Here is a 26026-nt window from a genome sequence, read left to right as displayed (position 1 = left end):
TCATCTTTTCGTTTTGTTCATTGTTTCCTTTGTTTTGCAGGAGCTCTTTGGTCAGATGAAGTCCCATTTGTTTATTTTTTCTTTTGTTTCCCTTGCCTGAGGAGACATGGAATTCAAAATGATGCTGCTAAGACCAATGTCAGAGAGTGTACTGCCTATATTTTCTTCTAGGAGTTTTGTTTTCATGTCTTACATTCAACTCTTTAATCTATATTGAGTTAATTTGTGTATGGTGTAAGATGATGATCTATTTTCATTCTTTTGCATGTGGCTGTCCAGTTTTCCCAACACCATTTGTTGAAGAGACTTTCCTTTCTCCATCGTATGTTCTTGGCTCCTTTGTCAAAGATTAACATGTCCACACATGTTCTTTTTTCTCAGGATTCCTTTGGCTCTTCGGGGTCTCTTGTCCCATGCTTTACATTTCTGTTGTTCATAGCTGGGGAAACTGAGGCTCTGATAAACATGGTGACTTGCCCAGTCGAGGGCCCTTCTGGATTCAAACCCCATCCCCAGTTCCTCCTCCAAAAGCTGCTTCTATTCCTGCCCGACTCTCCCCAATTGGAAGGTCTTCTCCAGGAAGCCCTCCTGGGATTGCGGGGAAGGGCACACTGGGCAGAAGGCACTGCCTGGGCAAAGGCCTGGTTCTTGGGAATGGAGCTGGGGAAGATGGGTGGAAGGAAGCCCACCGCCCCACAGTGGCAACCGCGAGACTGGAAGGGCAGCCAGTGGGCGCCCCCAGAGGCCCCGCATGCCCGCCCTGCGGCCCAGCCCTGTCCCCTGGGAACCGGGAATTCGTGCCCTTCACAGACGGGGCCTCCCAGCTGGTGACCCAGTATCTCCTTTTGTCCTCCTCCCAGCCATTTGGGTTTCCCTCCTCCAGCAGCTATCTTTAAAACTTTGTAAATGTCCGTTCACACGGAAGACAGCGCCCCCAGCGCCCCACGCTGGCTTCGAACCCGGGCCCGGGTAGGAGGAGCCGGGCATCCTGAAGCCCAGAAAGTCAGGCCGGACTCACAAACTAAAAACCCCACCGGGATGGGGGCCTCCGAGAGACACAGGAGCCGCTGAAGGAGCTCTCGGCCGCCAAACCCGCAACAGTCTGAGCAACGAAATAAAGTGATGTTGGATTATAACCCAGACCAGAAAGTAAATACCCCCTCGAGCCTCCTCGTGTATGTGGTTGAATAAACACACGTGGAGAAGAGACAGTCCTCCCCTGTGGAATTCCCAGTAAATCAGGCAGAGGCTCTGCCCTCATGAAGACCGCTTCCCGAGGACAGTGTGGAGGGGCAGGGACCCCCCAGTGCAGGGCCCGAGTAGCACCCCTCCACCAGGAGGTCAGGGTCCCTGTCAGCAGGGAGGAGCCGCGAGGACAGCAGGGACCCCGATGTGGCGCGATGACAGGGCACGTCCCTTAGTCCGATCATGAGAAAACCCAGGCTGGGGACGTCCTGCAGGACACCGGCCAGTCCCAGACACACACAGGGAGAGGCCACGTGACGACAGAGGCAGAGATGGAGGGACACGGCCACAAGCCCAGGACGCCTGAGCCCCAGAGGCTGGGAGAGGCGGGAGGGAGCCTCCGGAGGGAGCACGGCCCTGCGACACCGTGACCTCAGATGTCTGGGCTCCAGAACTGGAGACAGTGTATTCCTGTGGTTTTAAGCCTCAGTGTGGGGTACTCTGTCCCCAGGAAGCTCACACGAGTGACTTTTTGGAGGTCACACAGCCGGGAAGTGGCGGAGCTGGGTCTGAACCTGGGCTCCCGGGAGCGGGACGAGCCAGGGGGGCAGAGCGAGCCCCCGATGCTCCCGGCAGTCTCCCCGGACACCCGCCTCACCCCTGGGGCGTCACTCAGTGCCAAGCCCCGTCCCCGAGCCTGCAGCCTCAATGACCAGGACCCCAGCGATCCCCAGCCTACTGCGCCCCCAGCCCCGCACCAAAGGGAACCCCACAGCTGAGACAAGAGCACCAGAAATTTATTGACTCTCCACTCTTCCCAAAGCACAGCTAGCCACACACGGGGGGGGGGGGGGCAGCCCTGCTCTCGGGGGCCGGGCCAGGCGGCCCGCCAGAGGACACCCCAAAGCAACAGGCTGGGGAACATGGAAAGGGAACCGGGCAGTCCAAGGGCGGAGGCTTCTGGCTGGAAGTCCCGGACCCCCAGTAGGAAAAGACGGGAGAAAAATGGGGAAGGGCAGGGTATACAGCAGACAGGGCCCCAAGAGCCACCAAAAGACACCAGCGGGGGACAACACACATTCCAAAAAGAGGGTAAAACCAGCCTTTAAAACGCAGCTTCCGTCCTGGGTCGTGGGGCACGCGCACGCACACACAAGACGTAACACTCCCAGGGCGGGGGACGAGGCCCCAGAGACCCCCCCCATCCAAGCCAAAAACTGGGAGGGGGGTGTCAAGCAGGGACTGGAACAAAGCCCCCCGATTTATCAGTTGGGGCGAGTTTTTGGTTTTTCTTCCCAAAAGGGAAATTTAAAAATCTACAACAAATCACACCAAATTCATTAAAAGTGATAAAAAGCCAGCCTCTCCCTCCTCGCTTAAGCCTCAGACTGGACGGAGAAAGCTGAACGAAGAAGGAACATGGAAGTGACCAGGCCCGGTCTCCCCGCCCAAATACAAGTCCCAGAGCGAGGAGCTATGGGGCCTGGAAAGGCCAGAGCAGCCCCAGCCACCAGAGTTTATCTGGAAGGGCTGGGCAGGGAGGGGGCTGGGGTGAGAGAGAGCCACCCCAAGGGGAAGATGACGTTTCCAAAGACGAATTCTAAAAATAATGAAGATATTCTGGCGGGTGGCACGGAAGGTCCGGCGCCGGGGAGGCGGTGGGCGGGGCCCGGCGGGCCGCCATCAGCTGAGCTGCTCCAGGTAGGCGGAGAGGAGCAGCCCGGGCGGCAGGAAGTCCAGGTGCCGATTGCTGACCTTCATCTGCCGCCTGCCCTCCAGGTCAGCACCTGCGCGAGGCGCCAGCGGGGCGAGTGAGTCCCCACCTTTGCAGAGAAGCACCCCCGGCCCGGCCCCTCCGCCTGAGTCTGTGGGAACAAAGGCGGGCGTGGGGGCCGCAGGAGGCATCCAGAGGTTGCCATGGAAACCGTCTCCTTAGCAACTCCTGGCAGGAGGCGGAGAGACAGGCGTGGGGAGCGAGGACCGGATGGGGCGCCCAGGGCCAGCAGGGGCCTGCGAGGACCCTCCCTGGGGGGCCGTAAAAGCGGGGACACAGGCCCCCGCAGGGGGCACTTGGTGGAAGTCACACGTGTGGCACAGTGGAGGAGACAACGGCTAAATGAGAACGCTGCAGACACTGGGGTCTCCTCATCTCATCTCAGGGTCCCTGGGGGCCCAGCCTCATCCCCCAGGCCCCTCTCTGCTCTCGGCCCTGAAGAGGAGGACTGAGGGCTGTCTGTGGCCACAGCGTCACCCAGCGTGGGGCCAGGCGCACAGGGAGCTTCTGGTGAATTAACGCAGAGCCACTGCCAACCCTCTGCTCCCGCGGAGGAACCAGACCTCGTGTAACCCCGGCCTCGGTGTCCCCGGGCTCAATCGGCCAGCTGGGGTCTGGGGGCCGCCAGGCACTTACTGGCCGAGATGAGGTCCATGTACTGGCAGACGGCGTGAAGCAGGAGCCTCTCGAAGCTGTGGAGGAAGGGGCGGTGAGGGGCCGAGGGCCAGAGCCGGCCACCCGGGGAGCCCGCTGTGCCCGCCCCAACCCGGTCACCTGTTGTCCAGCATGGCCGTGTACACGGCCTGGGGGGACACGGAGAAGAACCTGAGCAGCCGCTCCTCCCAGGTCTCCAGCGTTTCCTGCAGGAGAGACGGGCCCTGGGGTCAGGCTGACTGTGGGACCCTGGGCAGGCTGTCCAGGCCCCCCAGGCCCAGGGCAGAGTCCAGAGTTCAAAGCCCTGGGTTCAAATGTGGCCTCTGACCCGCTACATGAGGCTACCTGTTTCCGAGGATACTAGGCACTTAGACATCTCCATATCTTTGAACGCCTGCACCTTCTGCCTGGTGAACTTCTACACATCCTACAGTGCCCACCTTCCTTGCCCCTGCCACTCCCATCCTCAAGGAGAGCCCTTGCCTGGCCCTGGGTCCTACACTCTGATCACACTGGTCTGTATCTCGCCCTGTCTCCATGACACCATGGCACACCGGGTAACCAGTCTCCCCTCGCCCCACCCTCAGTTGAGAAGTTGGGGTAAAAAGGCCATCAAAAAAGACCAGGCGGGTGGGGCCAGAGGAGGCCCAGCGTGGTACTCACCATGGGGATGCGGCTGCGCTTGAGGATGGCTCGCAGACGCCGGCTGATGCGCTGGAAGCACTCGCGGGGCGTGTAGGCCGGGTCCTCTGCAAGAGGCCAAAGTGTGGGGCAGCCGGTGAGGCCAGCCCCCGGCCCCAACACACCAGGCCCCTCCCCTGTGTCTCCACCCCACCCACACCAGGCTCCTCCCCACCCGCCCCTGGGCCCCGCCCACACACCAGGCTCCTCCCCACCCGTCCCTGGGCCCCGCCCACACACCAGGCTCCTCCCCAGCCACCCCTGGGCCCCGCCCACACACCAGGCTCCTCCCCAGCCACCCCTGGGCCCCGCCCACACACCAGGCTCCTCCCCACCCCTCCCTGGGCCCCGCCCACACGCCAGGCTCCTCCCCACCCCTCCCCCGGCCCCGCCCACACACCAGGCTCCTCCCCACCCGTCCCTGGGCCCCGCCCACACGCCAGGCTCCTCCCCAGCCACCCCTGGGCCCCGCCCACACACCAGGCTCCTCCCCACCCCCCTCTGGGCCCCGCCCCCAGCCCGGCTCCCCCCCCAGCCCCCAGCCCCGCCCACAATGCTCAGCCAGGCCCCCTCCGCCCCTCCGGTCTCCCAGCCCCTTCCAGGCCCGCACCTCTCCGCCGGTCCTCCCCCCGGCCGGGCCCCCTCCTCCGCGTCTTGCTCCTGCCCTCATCCTCCAGGTAGCGGAGCACCCGCTCCTGCTCCTCCCCAGAGCGGTTCATGAAGTCGTTCCAGACCTGCAAGAGAGGCGGGCTGGTCCAGGGATAACGACTGCACGGCTCTGGCCTCAGGTTCTGCATTCGGCCAGTGCACACGGAGGGCCCCCACGTGCATGGAAATACTCCTTGTGGACACGCTGGCCCACTGGGCCCACCAGTTCATGGGGCACCTGTGGACCCACCTGTCCGGGGCGGGGCATCCATATGGACCAAATGCACCCCTGACCGAGTAAGTAATCCCAAGTGATGAGCAGATGAATCACGGGCAGTGGAAGGTTCTGGGGTGGGATGTGGACCCCAAGGGAGACGGAGGGGGCATTCATCAGGGGACCAGGGGGGATGCGTGCTCCGGTGGAGGGACCAGCATGGGCAATGCCCAGGGGCAGGAGCGAGAAGCAAGAAGAGGCCAGTGCGGCCCGAGCAGAGGCAGCGGCGAGGAGGGTGCGGGGCCCACCTCGACGTAGGTCTCATTGCTGCAGGCCTCTGCGAAGATGCCGGGTGCCGCTGGGGGTGCCAGGTCCCCATCCTCCAGACCAGGTGTGCCCCCATCTGTCTCCAGCAGGGTCAGCAGGTACTGGGCTAGTGGAAACAGACGGTCTCTGGGCTGGGGGGTGGCATTCCGGGCCCGCCAGGCTCCACAGGGACCTGAGGACCATCTTTCCTCCCCCAGCCTCTATATTTAGGGTGTTTACTCCCTGGCTCACACCAGCCTCCCCACCTCCATGCTCCAACTGTCCTTCCCCCAAGGCACAGAAACTGTCCAGCCTCCAGAACCCCTTCTACCACTCCCTGGCTTGTTGAACTCCTATACATCCTTTAAAGCCCCAGCTCCAGTGCCCAGAGCTCCCTCTGGCCCAGCCCCAGCACTGTCCAGCTCAGAGCCAGGCTCATGGTAAGGACCACAGATAATGCCGACATGCACACCATTCTCATCTGCAGCCTAGGGGACCCCGGGAGGTGCCCCCCGACCCCCGCTCACTGTTCTCCAGGCGCTGGAGGCTCTTCCTCCCCTTCGCCTTGGGCACGAGGTCCGAGTTCCGCACAGCCTGGTTGATGAAGTGCTGCTTCCGCTTGGAGGCCGAGAACCTCTTCACCTGGGAGCCGGTCAGAGCGGGCAGGCATCCGGGAAGGGGCCTGTGGGCCGGGAGGGGTGGGGGTCAGTCCTCCAGGCCGAGGAGATGGGCCAGGGCCCCCAGGCAGAACCCTACCATCGCCGCTGTACCGTGGCCACCCCCTGCTTGGTTTCCCCCGGCGACGGGGAGCTCACCCTCTACCACGCGTGGAGCCCCGGACCCTCAAAGTTTCATTTTGTTTCATCATCACGTCACGGGGGAGGCAGCTACCACGGTGAGGACAGACGAGTAAACTGAGGCTCAGAGAGGGGAAGACACTTGCCCGGAGTCACACAGTGGGTGGGCGGCTGAGAAAAGCTGCTCCCCGCCCCCAGGCCCTGAGTCTCCCTCCTCCAGGAGGTCCTCGGGAGCCCTGATTTCACGGCGCGTCCCCCACCCCAGCAGGAGAGAAGCCAGGACGCGGCCCCTGAGCCCCCCCGCCCCCCGAGTCCCCCCCGGAATGTGCCTGGGGGCCAGGCCCCGGGAGGCGGCTGGAGCGGCCCCCTCGCAGCTAATCTCCGTCCTCGGAGCAAATGGCGTTAATTGTGGGGACGGATTAGCCGCAGAGCCAGGCCTCCCGCTGGGGACCGCAGGCCAGGCGCCAGCAGCCACAGGAGCGGGAGGGGAGGGGCTCTCAGGTGGAATCTTCCGGCAAAGACAAGCTGCAAAGCTTTCCTGGCCGGCCCCGACGACCCCCAGACCCCAGAACCCCTCACACCGCGGGCGATGGTGGACTCTGGCCCTCGAGGGTGGGGGTGTCAGGATCCCCCCGCCCCATCTGCTAACCCCCTCGCCCTGGGTCACCCTGCTCCGGCCACACACCTCCCCGAGGCTCCTCCAGTGCACCAGGCCCCGGCCCACCTCCGGGCCTTTGCACGGGCTGTGCCCCTGCCGGGCGCCCGCCCCTCCGGACTAGGACCAGCCCCCTCGCCCATCAGCTTTCAGGTTCCAGTCAAACCTCATCCGTGAGACTCCCGCCCCTTCCACTTCACACCCCACTGCTCGCCAGAACCTCCCACCCCACCGACTCCACCCACCCCTCCCACTACATCATGACTCCACGCGGGCAGGGTGTGGTGCCTGCCGTACCCCGGCACTCGTGGCCAAGCCTGGCACCTAGTAGTCACTTTAAAAATAGCCATCGAATCGGTTCTCCAAAAATCCCACGATTCCAAGAACGAGCAGAACCCGGAGGCCAAAGTGCCACCCAGACTTTCCCAGTGTTCAAAGTTCCCAAAACACAAATCAGCAACAGCAGCCTGACCCCTCCCCCGAAGCACCGACAGGCTCTAGAAAAGGCTGTGAAACTCCAGGACGGAGGAGACAAGAGGCCTCAAAGGGGTCAGCAGCGAAGCCCAGCTCAGGGGGTCTATCCATATGTAAAGAGCACCCAGAATTAAGTTTTTCCACCTGACAGGAAGGCCGTTATATCTCAACGGAAAAGCAAGCAGGCTGACGAGACCAGGCTGGCTGAGGTCAGCATGGGGCAGGTACACATCTACACACCAGGGTCTGATGGGTAAACCCACGCGTGCACTGGTACTGGTCAGTCCTGGGTCGGGCCCTGGGATCTCAGCCCCGAGTTTGAATCCCAGCTATGATGCTTCCCTGTGTAGCCTCAGCTTTCTCTCTCTCTCTGCAAAGTGGGGATCAGAATGGCCCCTGCAGGTGCCCGTGGGTCTGGGAGGAGATACTCAGAGCCAAGAGGGACTGGGGCAGACACCCGCCTCCATGACCCAGCTGTGACCTGCTTGGTTTCCTCCTGTGACGGGGAGCTCACTCCCTCAGCCACACCACTGATCACAGCAACGTCCCCGGTTGAGCCTTCACCTTCACTCACCATCGCCTCCGAGAGGCAGGGACTATTATTTTGGTGCCCATTATCCAGGTTTGCAAATGGAGGTGCAAGGTCACTGTCCCAGGATCCCACAGCTGCAAAAAGGGCCACTGGGATGCGACACGGTGACTCAAGTCGGCACAGAGACAACGACTCTGAGGCTGGACCCGGTGTCTCCACCCCGGCAGCTGGATGGAGTCCAGGATGGCCGCCTGGTGGGGCCGATAACAGAGGCCACATCCGGGGAGAGCCATCGGGATGGCCCAGAGCAGGGCGGGACCCGGGAGACGGCTGGAACCCTCAGCCCTCTTGCTTCCCTCTGGGCCCACAGAGACCACAGCCCACCTGGCTTCTCCGCCCAGACCCCCAGAGACCCAGGTGGCCCCTCCCCTGCCCCACCAGCGTGCGTGGCTCCCCAGCACCCTCGGGCAGGGCCCAGCTCCTCCTGGGCCTGGCTGTCCCGTCCCTGGGCCCCGTGGGTCGTCCCACAAGCAGTGGGGGGCTCACTACCCTCTCTCATGGGCCTCAGTCGCTGAGCTGAGCACCGGAAATGAATCCCACCGCCAGTTCGTGCTTGCTGGCTTCAACCAGAAACATGTGGCCTCTGGGGCAGACCGCAGGGCCTGGACTCCGCTCGAGAGACGGAAAGTACCGTGCGGAAGGGGGCAGGGCAGAAGCAGCATCGCGAACACCCAGCCAGATTTGTGGGCAGGCTGGGGGCGAGGGCTGGACACCAGCATAAACTTGACATAAAATGTCTACACGTCAAAACATCGACGCCCGCCCCCACCTGCTGCCACTCTGCCCCTCCAGCCATGGGGGGCCCTTCGCTGTGCCTCCAACTCCCTGCCTCAGGGCCTTTGCACATGCTGAGCCCTCTGCCTGAAGGTCATTCTCGTCTCTGCTCAATGTCACCTTCCCCAGAAGCCACCCCGCCCTCCACTAGCCGCCTGATCAGCTGTCTTCCTCCTTCACCAGCTGGTGTCCGGAACCAGCTGACCCGTGTACCTGTTTACTCCTTAATCTCGACTTAAGGGGCTGGGGGGAGGAGGGGACAGGACGGGGTCGCAGTTTCTCAACAGCTCTTTGTTGAATGAATCCTTGAACTTCTGTTTACACACTCTCCCAAGGGCCAGTTCATCTGCTTCCCATGCCACCCAGAGAGACCACTTCATAGACGGGGAAACTGAGGCCCCAGCCAGGGCAGCTGAGGCTTCCTGGACCCAGCAGGCCTGGGGAAATGTTTTCACCGAGGAAGGAGCCAGCGTCCATTGGGGGCGGACGGGCCCCATGGCGAACAGCTGCTAAGCCAGGCTGGCTTTGGGGAGACAGGCCCCTTCGCCTCCCCCCGTCCTGCCCCCTGAAATGGGGGACTCGGACCATCTGGCCGGGCAGAGATGCCCCTTCTGGGCACCAGCCCCTCCCCCAGGAACCAGTGGAGAGGAACCTCCTTCCCGTGGCAGGAAACCACCCAGGGCTCAGAGCGGAGATGACTCAGGCTGGGTGGGGCGACTGGGGTCCCCCTGCAGGGGCCACGCCCCCAGGACAGCAAGGCGCGGGGGCGCAGGGGGCCCGTCAGAGGGGCCCAGACGGCGGGTGCCCTTGGAAGAGGCATCGTCTCTCCGTGGGGTAGGTACCCACCTGCAGAGACGCATGTGGACTCTGGGTAGATACCCGGGCGGGGTGACAACACCAGGGCCACAGTCAGTACAGACACCAGAGTCGTGAGACAGACAATAAGAATAAAATAAGAACAAAAGCAAGGAGACACTAAACCCTTTACAGTAATAATAAAACAACTACAATTAGCAGAGGTTTCAGTCGTAACTGAGGAACGGGCGCTCCCCTTTGCTGGACGCCCCCGAGCGCACGGTCAGAGGCCCCCAGCCACCCTGAGAAGAGGCCACTGGTGTCATCTCATTTTCTAGATGGGGAAACTGAGGCACAGAAGGGCGGAATAAGCCGCCCAGGCCGCACAGGGAGGAGGCAGACACGGAGTAGAGGACTCCTTGCCCGCCAGCAAAGATGACCCCAGGGTGGACGCAGGGGGTCCTGCGTAAACACCCAGGTTCAAAAATCGGGGCCCCCGGGGTACATACCCACATGGGGTAGCTCCAGGGGCCTCGGGTCAGAGGGGCCCCGCGGGGGCTGCGGACCCCCTTACCCGGGTGCGCGCCCGGAGATCAACACGGAGCCGCGTGTCCCGGGGTTGGGGGGGCGGTGACCCCGAGAGTAAACAGGCCGGCGGTGGGGTCACGCCCAGCCCGGGGACGCGAAGGGCCGCCCGGGGGCGAACACCCAGGACGACGCCGCACGGGGTCAGGGTCCCCGCGCGGCGCCACCCCACCCAGCGCGGACAGGGCGCACGGGACCCCGCGGGGGGCCAGCACCGGCACGGGGACGCGGGGACCCCGGGGTCTGCAGACGCAGAAACGGGGTGCGCCCCCCGCCCCAGCAGACACGCTGGGAGGAGATCCCCCGGGGAAACACGGGGTGACAAGAAAGTCCCCCCAATCCCCGTCCCCCCACCCGATCTAGGGGGTCCCCGAGAAAAGGGGGCGGGGCGGCCCGGGCTGCGGCGGGAGGGGCGGGGGTGGGGGTCCCGAGCCCGCAGGGAGCGCCCGCCCGCCCCCCGCCCGCCCCCCGCCCGCCGGCTCACAGCGTCCGCCGCCCGCCCGGGGCGCCCCCGCCGCCGCCGCCGCCTCCGGGCCGCCCTCCGGGGTCTCCAGCGCCACCATGGCCCGCGCGCCGCGCCGGCAGGGCCTCTCGGCCGGGCAGGAAGTGACGGCGCCGGGGGCGGGCCGGGGCGGGGCTGCGGCGTCGGGGGGCGCGGCCACAGGCGGCCGAGCCGGCCCGGCCGCTGGCGCGGGAGGGGCCGGGCGGACCCGGGGTGCGGGGGGGACACCCAGCCCCGGGGACAGACCGGGAAACTGAGGCGGGAGGGGCCGGGCGGACCCCGGGATGCGGGGGTGGGGGGGAACATCCAACCCCGGGCACGGACGGGGAAACTGAGGCAAGAGGGGGGTGGGCGGACCCCGGGGTGCAGGGGGGGGACACCCAGCCCCGGGGACAGAGCGGGGAACTGAGGCGGGAGGGGCCGGGCGGACCCGGGGTGCGGGGGGGACACCCAGCCCCGGGGACAGACCGGGAAACTGAGGCGGGAGGGGCCGGGCGGACCCGGGGTGCGGGGGGGACACCCAGCCTCGGGGACGGACCGGGAAACTGAGGCGGGAGGGGCCGGGCAGACCCCGGGATGCGGGGGTGGGGGGGGACACCCAGCCCCGGGCACGGACGGGGAAACTGAGGCGGGAGGGGCCGGGCGGACCCGGGTTGTGGGGGAGGACACCCAGCCCCGGGGACAGACCGGGAAACTGAGGCGGGAGGGGCCGGGCGGACCCGGGGTGCGGGGGGGGGGGGGGACACCCAGCCCCGGGGACAGACCGGGAAACTGAGGCAGGAGGGAGGTGGACAGACCGCAGGCTGCCGTGGGGGGTGGACACCAGCCCCGGGGACGGACAGGGAAAGTGAGGCAGGGGCGGGGTTGGGGGGGACTGGGCAGACCCTGGGCTACAGGTCAGGGGGCCCCTAGCCCCGGGACAGACCAGGAAACTGAGGCCTGGGTCGCCAGCAGGAGGGGGACATCCTTTTCAGAGCAAGGGTTGGAGGAATGCCCTGGACCTCCACCCACCACCCCCGCGGCCTGTCCTCCACGCCCTCTTCCTCGTCCTCATCAAAGTGCAGCCCCAGAGCCCAGCTGGTGCCTCAGTTTACTCATCTGTAAACATAGGGCGTCGTGGGGCCGGCCCCGTGGCGCAAGTGGTTAGGTGCGTGTGCTCTGCTGCCTCGGCCCGAGGTTCGCAGGTTCGGATCCCAGGCGCGCATGGACGCACCGCTTGTCAAGCCATGCTGTGGCGGTGTCCCATATAAAGTGGAGGAAGATGGGCACGGATGTTAGCCCAGGGCCGATCTTCCTCACAAAAAAATAAATAAAAATAGGGCATCAGCCCCACCCCCTTTGCCCTTTGAGGTTTTCTTCATTTAACAAATGCCCACTGTGGGCTGGGCTCTGGGGACCCCGCAGTGACCAAGACAGACCCCTCCCCCACCAAGTGGGATGGAGAAGAGGACACTCTGAGATGGGGACCTGGCAAGCTGCTAAAGTGGGAAGGGTGTGCTGGCAGACGAAACAGCCAGTGCAAAGGCCCTGGGGCATCCAGAGTGGCCCGAGCAGGGAGATGGGTGGGCGTGGTGGGGGATTCCCCTGTGAGCCTGGTGGCCCTGTGATGACAGATCTGGATTTTTGTCCCAAGAGCAATGGGGAGCCATGGGAGGGTTTCGAGCAGAAAATTAAACCTACTCTAGAATCTAGAACCTCCCCTTCAGTCTGCAAGGAAAGTGGGGAACCAGGGACCACATTAAGTGACAGCACAGGGATACAACCCACCAGATCCAGCCCGGCGGAAATTGCACAGGACAAATGAGCTGGTTGCTTTAACAAATAAAGAGCGAGGGGAAAAAAAGAAAAAAAAAAGGAGGAACTGTGAGAAGACCTCAAAGAGCATATACTGTGTGACTTCATGTAGATAAATGTGAAAAGAGGCAAAAGGGACCAGTGGGGACACAAGTCCGGAGAGAAGACACCTCTGGGGGGGGTGCCTGGGAGGGGGCTCTGGGGGTGGGTGTGTTTGCCTCCTGCTCTGTCCCAGGGTGACGGGCTGCTCGATAAATGTGCTAGTTCTGGAGGATGCAGCCTGGGCCTAGCCCTGATGCGCGGGCCTCGCTCCCAGGAGACCTGTCCAGCACCTTCTGAACGCCCTCAGGGACCCTCGGCCTGGGCATGAGTTGCTCCCCAGAGCCCCCACCTCTAGGGTCCAGCCGCCCGCTGAATGCTCTCCCGGGCCTGTCCCATCCAGTGGCTTCCCCAGAGTAGCTCCTCCACTCCCAGGGAGTAACCTTGGTCTCCTCGTCCTAACCTGTCGCTCATTACCGCTCCAGAGGGACTTTTCTTCCTTTTCCGATTGGCTAGGCCATTGTCAAGAAGGCATAAAAAGGGCGAATAGGGGGCTGTCCCCCTTCCCCAGGCTCTTCGTACATCCCTCTGGAGATATTCGATGCACTTTGACGCCCACGCACATGATTCATTTCTTTTCCCCCTTTTGGTCTTTTTTTTACACGCACAGCAGCACCTTTTTCTCTGCTGCATAGTACTCCACAGTGGCCCGAACGTCCTGGTACCCTGCCAGGTGCCTCATGGGCTGGGATCTGGGGTACACTTCTGGGCATGGCTTTTCGGGATCAACGGTGTCCTCTGCCATGTCCCCAGAGCAGGTATCTGCCATCCACTGCCAGCTGGGGGAGGCGGACACTCCCTAAGGGGTCTGATTGACAGCAATTGGAGTCCCAGTGAGGTTGAGTTCTTTGAAGAAGGGGCATCTTGTAACCGCCACATCCCGGGCATCCCTCCCTGCCCTGACGCTTCCACGGCTCCCTGGTGTCCCGGGGACCACCCCTTGCAGCCGCAGCGACACTCAGGGCCCCCACTGGGGGCTGGCCTCACCACCAGCCTGGCCCACCCTCCTGGAACCCAGCCCCTCGGAAGGTCAGAGTCATCGCCCCCCACGAGCCTCGTTCCCGCGTCTTTGTGCTGTTTTTCGTGCCCGTGAGTCTCTATCCCCTGTTAGGACCATCCTTCCAGGCGCCACAGCCGCCTCCACGCAGCCCACCCCTCCCGCGCCCCGCCCCCACCCTCCCTCCAGCCCGCCCCCTCCCGCGCTCCCCCCGACCCTGCAGGGGGTGGAGGGAACGGGGGAGGGGGCGCTGGGCGGGCGAAGGGAGGGCGCGCAGGGGAGGGAGTGGAGCGGCGGCGGGAGAGGCGGGAAGGCGGTGACGAGGCGGGGGCGCAGGGTATAAACACGCGGCGGCTGCGGCGCAAGCAGAGGCGCCCTCCAGCAGAGCCGCCCTCCAGATACAGTGCCCTCCAGCCAAGACCCTTCTCCGGTTCCGCGGGCGCATACCCGGCGGGCGGCCGGGAGGAGGAGGGTCTCCGCGGCAATCCCGGGGCGCAATCCCGGAGGGCGGCCAGGAGGAAGAGGGCGGCGAAGCCATGCGCGTCGCGGCCACGTCCGGGCCCACCGCGTCCTGGTGGGCGCCGGCCAACGCGTCGGGCTGCCCGGGCTGTGGCGCCAACGCCTCGGACGGCCCGGCCCCCGCGCCGTGGCCCGTGGACGCCTGGTTGGTGCCGCTCTTCTTCGCCGTGCTAATGCTGCTCGGCCTGACGGGCAACTCGCTGGTCATCTTCGTCGTCTGCCGCCACAAGCGGATGCGGACGGTGACCAACTTCTACATCGGTGAGCGCCGGGGCGCTGCGCGGTGCCCGCCCGCCACGCGGGAGGTCGCCACCAGGGCGCAGCGCGCGGGGCGCCCCCTAGCGGTGCGCGGGGCCCTCCCGAACAGAGGTCTCTCCCCGGCAGGGCTCCGGGAGCTAGTGTCCCTGTGCCTTAGGCTACAGGTCGCAAACTCGGGCGTTGGAGGGTTCCCTGCGGGCCGGAGTAGTTAAAAGGGAGGTTGGAGAGCGTGGCGCGTGGAGAGCTCGCCCCCGCCACTGGAGGAAGATGTCCTACTGAAATGCGGTTCTTAGAAGACGGTGTCCCCTGAATAGAAGGAGTTGGCCCGCGGGCCCCCAGTTTGCGACCTCTGCCCCAGTGGCCTGGTTGGCACATTTGTGTCATGGGGGTGGCCCACCCGGCACAGGTGAGTGCTCAGTCAGTGTTCTCTATTCTATGACCACTGTCCCCAGTCTGCACACGAGGAAACTGAGGCTCAGAGGGGCAGAGGCCTGCTCAGGCTCTCCCAGCCCGGACAGGGGTCCCCGAGGCCGATTGCTGATTGAATGGCCATGAAGCTGTGCTTGGGGGATGTTTGAAATGTAAAGCGGGGAGACTGGAGGGCGCCCCAGCTTCTCTGCCCCAGGATGCCGGTGACGCGGACAAGGCGAGGGCTGGGGGGCTGGGCCAGGGGCGCTGGGTGGGGCGGAGGCCCGTGCGCCCCACGTCCAGCCCCGCGTGTGCCCGCCTGCAGCCAACCTGGCGGCCACGGACGTGACCTTCCTGCTGTGCTGCGTGCCCTTCACGGCCCTGCTGTACCCGCTGCCCTCCTGGGTGCTGGGCGACTTCATGTGCAAGTTCGTCAACTACATTCAGCAGGTGCGCGGGCGGCGGAGCCGGCCCGGGAGCCGGGGGCGGAGTCTGGGGGGCGGGGTCTGGGCGGGGGCGGAGTCCGGGCGGGGGCGGAGTCCGGGCGGGGGCGGAGTCAGGGTGGGAGAGGACTCGGGGCGGAGCCATGGGAGCGCAGTCTGGGCGGGGGCGGAGTCCGGGCGGGGGCGGAGTCAGGGTGGGAGAGGAGTCGGGGCGGAGCCACGGGGGCGGAGCCCGGAGGGGGGGAGGGGGCTTGGGGGGGAGGCCTGAAGGGGGCGGAGTCCGGGAGGGGGCGGAGCCAGGGAGGGGCGGAGTCTGGGTGTGGGGAGTCTTGGTGGGGCGGAGTCCGGGCGGGGGCGGAGTCCGGGCGGGGGCGGAGTCAGGGTGGGAGAGGACTCGGGGCGGAGCCATGGGAGCGCAGTCTGGGCGGGGGCGGAGTCCGGGCGGGGGCGGAGTCAGGGTGGGAGAGGACTCGGGGCGGAGCCATGGGAGCGCAGTCTGGGCGGGGGCGGAGTCCGGGCGGGGGCGGGGGCAGGGTGGGAGAGGACTCGGGGCGGAGCCAGGGGAGCGCAGTCTGGGCGGGGGCGGAGTCCGGGCGGGGGCGGAGTCAGGGTGGGAGAGGACTCGGGGCGGAGCCACGGGGGCGGAGCCCGGACGGGGGAAGGAGTCTTGGGGCGGAGTCCGGGGAGGGGGCGGAGCCGGGGAGGGGGCGGAGTCTGGGTGTGGGGAGTCTTGGCGGGGCGGAGCCAGGGAGGGGGCGGAGTCCTGAAGGGGGCGGAGCCAGGGAGGGGGCGGAGTCTGGGTGTGGGGAGTCTTGGTGGGGCGGAGCCAGGGAGGGGGCGGAGTCCGGTGGGGGCGAGGCGGGGCCGGCGCCGGGGAGCCTGGGCTGGGATGGGGCGCGGCGTGGAGGGGGCGGGGCAGGAATAGAGTCTGGGTGGGTGAGTGAGACGAGATGGAACCAGGACCAGGTGGGGGAGGAGAACCCGGGCAATGGGGAGGGACATACAGGGGGTCACAGGCGCGGGAGTGGGTGGCGGTGGACACAGGGAGGGTGCTCTGACCCTGCGGCTTTTTGCCCCACCTGTCCCTTGATCCTAGGATGGCTCTGCCTCTTCCTCGGGGTCTCAGTGGACCCCCAATGGCCCCCTCACACCCCCACCATCTGGGCTCCTCTCTGGTATCCCCCCATCTCCTGTGCCTTCAACTTGTGGCCCCTGGAGACCCCCCCACAACACGTCCGGGGTGCGCCTGAGTGGTTGGACTTGGGGGTGCCCCGCAGAGTGGGCGCGGACAGGGCAGGCCCCAGACCGGGCAGGGGGCCACACGCCGGCTCCTGGGCCTCCCAGGTCTCCGTGCAGGCCACGTGCGCCACCCTGACCGCCATGAGCGTGGACCGCTGGTACGTGACCGTGTTCCCGCTGCGCGCCCTGCACCGCCGCACGCCCCGCGTGGCGCTGGCCGTCAGCCTCGGCATCTGGGTGGGTGAGTGCAGCGCGGGGGCCGCGCGAGGTGAGGGGAAAAGTCCTTGTGCCCTGGGCGCCCCCCTCTCCCCAGTCACTGCCCCTCTCCGGGCCTCGGTCGTGCATCTGGGAAACGGGCTCAACAGCGCGCCCTGCGAAGGGCCACGGAGGGCGCGGACGGGGGCGACCTAGGAGTCGCTCAGCGCACGCTGCCCGGGGAGGCACTTGGGGAGACCAGGGCCCTGGCCCCCTAGCGCACCTCGTCCCGTGGGCAAGGCCTTCAGCCGGGCCTGTGGTGCAGGCTCGGCGGCCGTGTCGGCTCCAGTGCTCGCCCTGCACCGCCTCTCGCCCGGGCCGCGCACCTATTGCAGCGAGGCCTTTCCCAGCCGCGCCCTGGAGCGCGCCTTCGCGCTCTACAACCTGCTGGCCCTGTACCTGCTGCCGCTGGTCGCCACCTGTGCCTGCTACGGGGCCATGCTGCGCCACCTGGGCCGGGCCGCCGTGCGCCCCGCCGACAGTGCCCTCCAGGTGCGCGGCTGGGCGGGTGGGTGGGGGGCGCGGCCAGGCTGGGCGTGGGGGGAGGAGGCGCAGCTGGAGGGTTCTGAGGGGATTGCCCCTGCCGGCCCTCAGCATTCCCTCCTACCGCCTCCCCCACCCCCAGGGGCGGCTGCAGGCGGAGCGAGCGGGCGCTGTGCGGGCCAGGGTCTCGCGCCTGGTGGCGGCCGTGGTCCTACTCTTCGCGGCCTGCTGGGGCCCCATCCAGCTGTTCCTGGTGCTGCAGGCGCTGGGCCCGGCGGGCGCCTGGCACCCGCGCAGCTACGCGGCCTACGCGCTCAAGACCTGGGCGCACTGCATGTCCTACAGCAACTCGGCGCTGAACCCGCTGCTCTACGCCTTTCTGGGCGCGCACTTCCGCCAGGCCTTCCGCCGCGTCTGCCCCTGCGCTCCCCGGCGCCCCCGCCGCCCCGGACCCTCGGACGCCGCCGCCCGCGCCGAGCTGCACCGCCTGGCCGCCCGCCCGGCCCCCGCCGGGACCCCGAAGCCGGAGAGCGGCGGGGCGGGGCCGCGCAGGCTGTGCGTCCCGAGGGAACACCCTGCCCCTCTCTGAGCCGACTCTGGGGATGGAGATGGGCCCCGGCGCAACAGGGGCTGCTTGAACAGCACCTACTATTACCGTGTCATTGATGTCTTTATTTTTGTCTGAGATAATCGTCGTGAGAATGTTTTGTCCTCTTGTAACGTGTGGTGCAAATTTGCTGATGTTCGCTGCTATGGATATTGTAATTATTATTTCTGTATTTCCTGAAATTGGAGATGCTTTGACGTTGGCACTTTCAGGGAAGCATCAGTAGAAGTTTCCCCACGCTGCCTTGAGGTCGACTGTAACATTGCAAGATGCGTCACGTCTTCAGAGATATTAAAACGTGAACACGACGTGTATCTTAAAATCGATGAAGTAAGGCATTATTATTATTATTGCTACCTGGTGAGGGTCCGGAGTCCCGGACGGGAACGTCGTGGATGTTATTGAATAAATAAGTCCTCCCTGGAGCACGGTGAATAGAACCACCGGTGGGAGAAGCCCTTGGAGGGCCCCAGATTGTCTGGGGACACCATGGGCCTCCGGACAATCCAAATTTGCCGAGATGTTAATGTGAGACCAAGAGGCAGAGACATCACGCCGTGCTGGCCCGAAGCTGGCTTGTTCTGGTCTTAGAGACCCGGCCTCGGACGGAGCTGGACATGAGGGGGAAATCCTCCCCTTGGCCCACAGACCCTGTCCCCGCCCATCCTGGCTGTGAGATTGTGCTACGGTTTTGCAAAATGTTATTGTCGGGGAGCCTGGTGCAGAGGGGGAGCTCGCTGCACGAGAAGCTACAGTTACCTGGAAATAAAGAGTAAAATAAAATGGCATTAAAGGGTTGAAAGGGACATTCAGGAAGAGGAACCGTTTCAAAACTGCAGAGCCAGGGCGTGCCCTCTGTGCATCCTCACGTCCATTGCTCTCTGTGCCAGGCAGCCACTTCCCCCACCCGTATGGAGCCCTTGACTAGTTGTCCATGGGGCCAGTAAGTGGGAAACTACCTAGGGAGATGCAAAGTGACAGAAGTCAAAGGGTTATGAAGGGAATATGCGTGCCCGTGAGAGTAACCAGGTGCCCGACCTTAGTGGGGGTGAGTCCAGGCAGGCTTCCTGGAGGAGGTGAGTCCGGGAAATGTGAAGCGAGCCTGGAGCTGGGGGAAGAGCAAACTGGATGGAGGGCATGGCCAGTGCAAAGGCCCTGAGGCAAGATATGTCTGGTGGATTTGAGGAATAACTGGGAGGCGGATGGGGCTGGAGGGGAGTGAGGAGGGGAGAGGAGAGGAGGTGGGGACGGAGGTGGTGGGGACCTTGCAAACAGCGGGATGAGTTGGGTCTTTCCTGAGGGCGGGCCATGGGAGCCATGGCAGGCTTCTAGGCAGGGAGGGACATGGTCCGAGGTATACGGAGATTTTTTCAATTATTATTTCATTGTGATGACCATTCTTCTGATCTTTTGGGCTGCCAGGACCTGGCATATGCTGGGAGAGGGTGGGGATGGGCTCCAGCGGATATGAGGATAAGCCCAGGGGGTCTGGGTGGGTAAGGAGAGGGGTTCATTTCAATTTCAGATAAACAATGAGAGGAGGTCATTTCAATTTCAGATAAACAATGAAAAAAATTTTAGTATAAGTATGTTCTATGCCATATTTGGGATAAACCTAAAATTATTTGCTGTTTATCTGAAATTTAGATTTAACCGGAGACCCGTATGCTGTCCAGCAGCTCTGCCGAGGAGCATGCAGAAGGCGCTAAACAGGAGGAAATGGCTCCGCGGGCCTCAGTTTCCCCCTCTGAACCGGGAGGCACGTTTCCAGGTGAGACGGCGCCACCTGGCGGCATCTGGCGGGAGTCACGGCGAGACGGCGCAAGCCCCGCCCCCGCCCCTCGCTGGCTCCGCAGGCCCCGCCCCTCGCTGGCCCCGCCCCCTGCCGCAGCGCCGCAGGTGCCCGGCAGGTGGCGCGCGCACCCCGCGGAGGGTCCTCGCTTCCCCGGGGCGACCCCACCAAGGTGTCCCCAGCGCCCGGGGGGAGCGGCCCCGGCGTACCCCACCCTGGACCCCTGGCTGAACGTCTCCCCACTGCAAAATGGGTCAAGCAGAGCCGGACTACTAATTTCCCGGGTCCTCAGCACTTTTGTTTCGAGGGTCCCTTCTATGAAAAAATATTAAAAACTGTATTTGGCATAAAGACGCATATAATCTGGGCGGGATTCATTATTCTATATTCCTTATTATTATATTCGCTTTCGTCCTATTTTAAAGGAAGTTAAGATGACATTTTCATGGACCATGGCTCACAGGGTCAGGCAAGCTGGAGGTTAGGGTGGGTGACGACAGAAGGTGGGGGTCTCTGGGTTCATGGCGGCGCCCAGCACACCCCTCCAGGCTTTTTTTTTTTTTGGAGATCTAGATGGCGAACAGTTCGAGTTGCCCTCCACCTCTGTGTAGACAGACACCAAAAATCCCGTGGGATGAGGGAGGATTCATTCCAACATGTATTGAGCACCCACTGTGTACCAGGCGGGCCTCTGGGCTGGGGATCCAGCCGCCCGCGAGGCCAAGTAGGTTAAGTAAACAGAAATGTTTTGAAATAGACGCTTTTTGATGGAGAGAAACAGGGTGATGTGGTGGGTGATGGGGGCACCGGGAGGTCAGGGGGGTCCCTCAGAGGAGGAGCTAAGGTTCCAGTTTGAATCGGGAGAAGGCACAGGCCGTGGGGCGACCTAGGAAGGGCAGTCCAGGCAGGGGAACAGCCAGTGCAAAGGCCCAGAGGTGGGAATAGGTTTGAGCAGGAACATGTGTGGGAAGGTGGGCAGTTTGGGATCTGGGTGAACTTTTAAGAGGACGCCCCTCACCCTTGAGCACACAGCAGGATGAGTGACTGACGGAGGGGCTGGGTGAGGGTCAGGCTGGTTTTTTTGAGGAGGGTGTCCGAAACCCACAGGGGCCCCACAAGATGGTCTGGCCAGGAAGCTTCACAGGGCTGGGGTGGCTGAACCCATTTCCCAGCTTGAGAAGCGGACACCAGAGAGGGGTCTGCACTAACCTAAGATCACACAGCCAGGACCCAGCCGGAACCTGGGCCTGCTGTGCACCCACAGCGGAGCCTGAGAGTCTTTGTATCAATTCCCCGCTCCCTCCCTGGGCTAAAAATAGGAGCCCCCTCGCTGGAGGCAGCTGGGATTCCCGCAGCCCTCACCATCCCCGGGCCTGGCACCTCTGGGGAGGGTGCGCCCAGCTCTGTAGGGACCACAGCTTCCCCTGGGAGATGGGGTAGGAGAGCACCCTCCTGCCCTTCAGGGTAGCCCGCCCTGCCCCGTTCCCTTTGAACAGAGGGAAAACATAATCCTCAAAACTACTGTGCCAGGAATTAATTCCATTTTACAGAAGGGGAAACTGAGGCACAGGGAGGCCCATGCACCTGCGCAGGGTGGGACCCGGGGCGTGTGCTGATCTGTTTGGCTCTTTGGTGGGGAGGGGGCTTTCCTGCACTGTGGAGCCTGGCCCTTTATGGGCGGCGCCCCCCGCCCCCAGCTCACCTAGGGCTCCAAGCTCCCCCTCCTCCGGCAGATGTCTGTCCCTCCCGCGGGGGGCAGGGGGGGAGCGGGGGAGGGGTGTTTAATAGCCCGAAGGTGGAGGCCTCTCTGCCACCTGCTGCCGTTAGGCTACACGCAGCCCTGGGGCTGAGGGCTGGGTCCCGGCAGGGGGCGGGCGGGACTCCGGCCCCGGGGTGGGGGCACCTCTCCCGCACCCATCCCTGGGGTCTGGGAATCCCCGGAGCCGGCCTGCCATGGCTGGGGGAGGGGTTGCGCACGACCCCCAACGCTCAAGACCACGGACTCCTGCCCCAGCCCCCCGGGGACCTCCGAGAAATGGGGGGGCCCTCTGGGTGGCCCCTGCCCGCCGCGCATGCTCCCACTTAGCTCTGATCTGGGCTGGAGCCTGGGCCCCAGGGATGAGCCCCCAGGGGTTGCCTCTGGGGCTCAGACCTCCCAGCTGAGCATACCCCCCCCCCCCCCGCTCTCCCCCTACTCCGTGCCTCGGTTTCCCGCTCTTCGCAATGGGGACGTTAAGAGTCTCCTCCCCACATTGATGCGAGTGTTGAACAGTCAATGAACCTCACGCCCTGGGCACATGGCCGGGCCACCAGGCGCTCAGAATATGGAAATTGTCATTCAATTATTATCACCCAGAAGACGGTCTCGTTTCTCCTCCTAGACGGTGGGCTGTCAGGTTCCCGAGAGGGGGTGACATCGGGCGAGGGGTCGTCATGACTTTTGGGGAACAGCCTTCCGGGGACCCTGCATTCCCCACCCCCAGGCCTCTGCGGGAGCCGGGGAGCCCCCACCCTCCCTGCAGCCGCGCCCTCTCCGAGACCCGCCCCGCCGTGCACCCCGTGCAGGGCCCCGGCTCCCTCCGCCGGGACCGCACCCCCCCCCCCGCCCCCGGCTCTCCGCGCCCCCAGGCTCTATCCCCACTTTACAGACCTGCAAACCAAGGCTCGGCTCCCGGTCGCTCAGCCTAAGGGGCAGGGGTGAAACTCCGAGCCCGGCAGGCCCATCCTGGGTGCTCGGTAAGATGCGGGAGGGGGGTCTCGACCCGGTTTGGGTCCCCCCACCGGCCGCCCAGGCGGAAGCCCACCCCCCTCCCCCTCGGGCGCTCCCAGCCCCGCCCGCGCCCTCGGCGCCCTGTGCGCTCGGGGCCGCGGCGCGCACTTTGCCCACCGTCCCTAGGCAGGGGGCGGGGCGTCCGCGCCGCGGTTCCCCTTCCCTTTTATTATTTATTATCATTTAAAGGGGCCGCGACCTGAAAATTTCCGTCCACTCTCTCCCCCCTCCCCAACACCCCCGGGGCCGGTCGCGCGCCGCCGGACCGAGCGCGGGGAGCGAGGGGGGCGTCCGGGAAGGGGGAGGGGGCCTCGCGAGACCCCTCCCCGCGTCCCGGGCCGCGGCGCTGAATCACCGGCGAGGTATTTGCATCTGAGAGCGATTTGTCACCCGGTGATTTGTCTGCGGGGCGGTGAGCGCGCGGCGGGGGGAGGGGAGGGGCGGGGGAGGCCGCGCGCGGGGAGACTTTTACCAATCGGGTCGGATGGGGGTGTAGACGCGGACTCGGCTGGCGGCTCGGTGAGTCGGCGCGCGGCACAAACCCGGCGGCGGCCGGGAGCCAGCAGCGCGCAGCTCGCGGCCCGGGCGGGAGGCCAGGCGCGGCCGGGCAGGGCCAGACGCCAGCGCGGGGCATGCGCCCCCCGAGCCGGCCCTGCGCCCCCCGAGCGGGCCCCGCGCGGTGAGGCTGGGGGGGGGCGCGGCCCGGCCTTTTAAACCGCACGTTCCGGCCCCGGGTGGGCGCAGCGCGCCGTGGAAACCAAGGCGGGGGGTCCCCAAAGTTGGGCAGGGACGTGGGTGGGGGTCCAGCGCCGCGAAAGCGACCCTAGTGGGTCGGAGTTGGGGTGGTTTGCTCTGCGCCCCCCTCGGAGACCCCACCCGCGACCGTATTGCACGGTGGCGCGCGGGGGCGATCGGGGGTCGCGAGTGCGCGCTCCCCCCTCCCCAGCGGAAGGAAATGGTCTCTTAACGCGCGCGCGGGGGGCTGCGCTCCGGCTTCTCATTTCATTTAGTTCTCCCCGGAATCGGGTGTTTTATTCGAGAGCCCCGAGGGGACTGAGTGGGAGCGCCGGGTGGGGAGGGCCGTTCCCTGGAGACCCTCCCCAGCCTGGACGGTTTATTTATAAAGTGTCGGCTCCCGGGCAGAAAGGGGCCCCTGGAGGGGACAGCACGGTCCCCGCGCCCGGGGGGTGGGTTGGGCCCGGGCCCCCGGCTCTCTGGCGGGGATCCCCCCGGGAAGAGCCCGCCCCCACCCCCCCCCCAGTTCAGTGCCCCCCAGACAGAAAAGCGGGCGCAGGAAGCCCGGGGCGCGCGCGTTTGTCAATCCAACGTTCGGCGTCCGACCCCAGGCGGCGGGTTTGCCAATAATGTTCCGTTTTTAGTCGCCCGGGCCGGAGGGGTTGCCCCCCCTACCCATGCAAATCGGCCGCTTTCCAAGAAGCCTTTGAAATCCGGACTGGGGTTTTTGTCGTCTTATTTCTTCTTCTTCAGTTTTTCTCGTCTCACTTCCTCCGGGGGGGGCCGGGCGCCCCCCTCCTGACTCTCCGAGCCCCCTCCCCAGCTCCCTGCCCCACCCTCCCCCTCTCCTCCCCCGGCGGAGTGAGGGGCCCCTTTCGCCACCCGCGGGCCCCAGGCTTGCACAACTCTTTAAATAACTGTGTTTTGCAAGGCCCGGCCCGAGCGGGTGACCTCTCTCTCCGGGAGGCATGGGGGAGCAGGAGGGTGTGGCCCGGGATCCCTCCCCGCCCCCCCAGCCAGGTCCCAGCGACCACCCAGCGGCCCCCCATCCCCGCCCGGTCCCCGCCTGGGAATGCCTGTCCTCTGGGGTTGTCATAAAGTGGGGGTAGGGGCCGAGGACAAAGGGCTCTTGGGGGGAGGGGTCTGGAGGGGGTGGGCGGCACCAGCTTAGGGTTAATGGCGGCCACGGGGGGCCCCGGCCCGGCCCAGGGGGGCCCTGGGGTTCCCACCTGCCCCCTCCACCAGCCCCAGCGTGCAGACCTGCCCTGCTCCCCTCCCCCACCCGGCGACCCGGAAGGGTCATTAAACCCAGCAGGCCTGGAGGGGGGGCGGCGTGGGGGGGAGTGGCTTCCTCTGGCCTCTTCCTTCTGCCCCCCAAAGAGGGGGGGCGTTGCCTGCAGCGTTTCCGTGGGGAGGGGGGGCTCGTCTTGAAGTTGTCAAAGGTGGGGGAGGGGCGCTGGACCCCGCGAGACGCTGGGCGAGAAATGTCCCCTCAGCACTTCTTGGGGCTGGTAGGGGGATGACCGCCCGTCCCTGGGGTGGGGGGCTGGGTGCCGCTGTGCTGCCTCTGGGGACGGGCGTCTGCTGGTCACTCTCCAGTCCCGTGGCCTCTGAGAGGGTCTTTGTGTCCTGGAAACCCTCCGCTGCTGGACACCCACATCCTTTGGGGACGTGGCCCTCCCCCTTGCCCACAGGGCCCCCCATTCACCCCCCCACCGCCGGTTACCCTCCTGCTGGGAGCCCAGGGGGTCTGGGTGAAGGGGGTCCGGTCCGAAGGCCACGGAGCTCCCTGTGGGTCTGCAGGGCCCCTCCCTGACTGGCCAGGCTGGGGGGTCTACACTGTAAGACTCCCCTGGGTGGGGTCAGGCTGCTCTCACAGGCCACCAGAGGGCTTGGGAGGGCAGCCAGCCTGGTGTCTGAGCATCGACCAGCTACGGGGAGGCTCTGCCGCCCGGCTGGCCCTTCCTGAGCGTGGCCCGTCTGCCCCAGGAGTGGCTTGTGAGCCTTTTGGGTCCATTTGCTGGGTTAGGGGTGGCCTCCTGGGTCCTTCTGCCCCCTCACTGTCCCCATGGTGTGCCATCTGGGGTGTCACCGCCGGGCCTGTTGGGTTCTGCCCAGTCTGTTTTATTGGCGGCCTGGGCGGGCGGGGGTGTGCCCTGGGTTAGGGTGGGGGGCTGGGGCGGGACCCGCGTCCTCCGGTCCCGGTGGTGCCCGGCTGGGCCAGGTTCTGGGGCGTCCCTGCCTGGAGTCTACCTGAGGCCCTGGCAATTAGGATGGGTGGTGGTCCAAGGGGACCCCAGGCTGGGGGCAGAGTGCCTGACATTCTGGGAGGTTGGCCCCACTTAGGGTTCCAAAGGGCAGGGGGATGCCCCCTGCAGAGAGCACAGGGGGCGGGGGGCTGTGGGGGAGGCTCCCAGGCCACCCAGAGGTGGGTTCAAACCCCTGCCTGGCATGTGTCCTCCAGCAGGACACCTCCGAGCCTCACTTCCTCATCTGTAGAATGGGGACCCTCTGGTGCCTCCCTTCCTAACTGCCGTGGTGCCTGCCGTGCGCCCCCCTTAGTCGTCACCGACTTGTGTCATCCGTGCTGAGCACAGAGAGGTGAGCGCCGTCAGGGCACCGTTTTGCAGACGGGGCAACCAAGGCCCAGAGAGGTTGAGGTTCGGGGATGAACACAAGTGGGGAAGGTTTGGTTCAGGGCCCGTATACAGCAAGTGCTCAATCTGAGTCAGCCATTGTCTCTGTGAGCCTCAGAGGAAGGAGGGTGCCTGGAGCCCCCCTGGACCAGGCTGCCCCAGCATTGGCATGAGCAGCCCGTAGAACTCGGAACCAGAACCCAGAAGCCCCCCAGATTCTAGTGCCCGGTAGCTGGCCCGCCACTCAGAGGCCAGGAAGGCCCTGTCCCCCCTGCTCTGTTTATGAGGCAGTAATCCAGGGAGCTGTAGTCGGTGACGGTGTGTTTCTCTGTGGCCCAGACGGGTGCGGGCCGCC

General features: G+C 65.3%; 3 protein-coding genes across 8 annotated transcripts in view; 2 read left to right on the top strand and 1 right to left on the bottom strand.

Annotated features, from left to right (window-relative positions):
- Positions 1-1961: 1961 nt before the first annotated feature.
- R3HDM4 (R3H domain containing 4) lies at positions 1962-10722 on the bottom strand. Its single transcript, XM_087425918.1, is given in 9 exon segments — positions 1962-2972; positions 3596-3651; positions 3734-3819; positions 4277-4362; positions 4905-5028; positions 5465-5589; positions 5990-6144; positions 10619-10649; positions 10652-10722. Coding segments are annotated over 9 exon segments (813 nt in total). The 5' UTR covers positions 10698-10722; the 3' UTR covers positions 1962-2868.
- A 3173-nt stretch (positions 10723-13895) lies between these two features.
- KISS1R (KISS1 receptor) lies at positions 13896-18064 on the top strand. The gene is made up of 5 exons (XM_014795983.2): positions 13896-14306; positions 15037-15161; positions 16499-16634; positions 16914-17140; positions 17274-18064. The coding sequence occupies exons 1-5, from the start codon at positions 14063-14065 to the stop codon at positions 17718-17720; spliced, it is 1179 nt and encodes a 392-aa protein (XP_014651469.2). The 5' UTR covers positions 13896-14062; the 3' UTR covers positions 17721-18064.
- Positions 18065-22577: 4513 nt separating this feature from the next.
- ARID3A (AT-rich interaction domain 3A) overlaps positions 22578-26026 on the top strand; it is a 34703-nt gene continuing 31254 nt past the window's right edge. Inside the window, exon 1 of one of the 6 annotated variants that reach the window (XM_087425912.1) lies at positions 22578-22662. The gene's annotated coding sequence lies outside the window, so the exon portion shown is untranslated. Of the gene's footprint in view, positions 22713-22752; positions 22820-22882; positions 22980-25493; positions 25637-26026 lie in introns of those variants that run through there. The other 5 variants (XM_087425913.1, XM_087425915.1, XM_087425914.1 and 2 more) reach the window with 5 other exon arrangements.

The sequence above is a fragment of the Ceratotherium simum genome, chromosome 39 (genome assembly GCF_057802395.1).
Source record: "Ceratotherium simum simum isolate JZ-2026a chromosome 39, ASM5780239v1, whole genome shotgun sequence".
NCBI lineage: Eukaryota > Metazoa > Chordata > Mammalia > Perissodactyla > Rhinocerotidae > Ceratotherium > Ceratotherium simum.
The sequence above is the reverse complement of the archived record's forward strand: the minus strand, read 5'-3'. Positions and strand labels throughout refer to the sequence as shown.

Bases quoted from the DNA above. Each gene is read 5' to 3' on its own strand.
- KISS1R (XM_014795983.2), top strand. From the start codon at position 14,063: ATGCGCGTCGCGGCCACGTCCGGGCCCACCGCGTCCTGGTGGGCGCCG. The intron at 14,307-15,036 runs GTGAGCGCCGGG...GCCCGCCTGCAG, and splicing joins GGTGACCAACTTCTACATCG to CCAACCTGGCGGCCACGGAC. The intron at 17,141-17,273 runs GTGCGCGGCTGG...CCCCACCCCCAG, and splicing joins CCGCCGACAGTGCCCTCCAG to GGGCGGCTGCAGGCGGAGCG.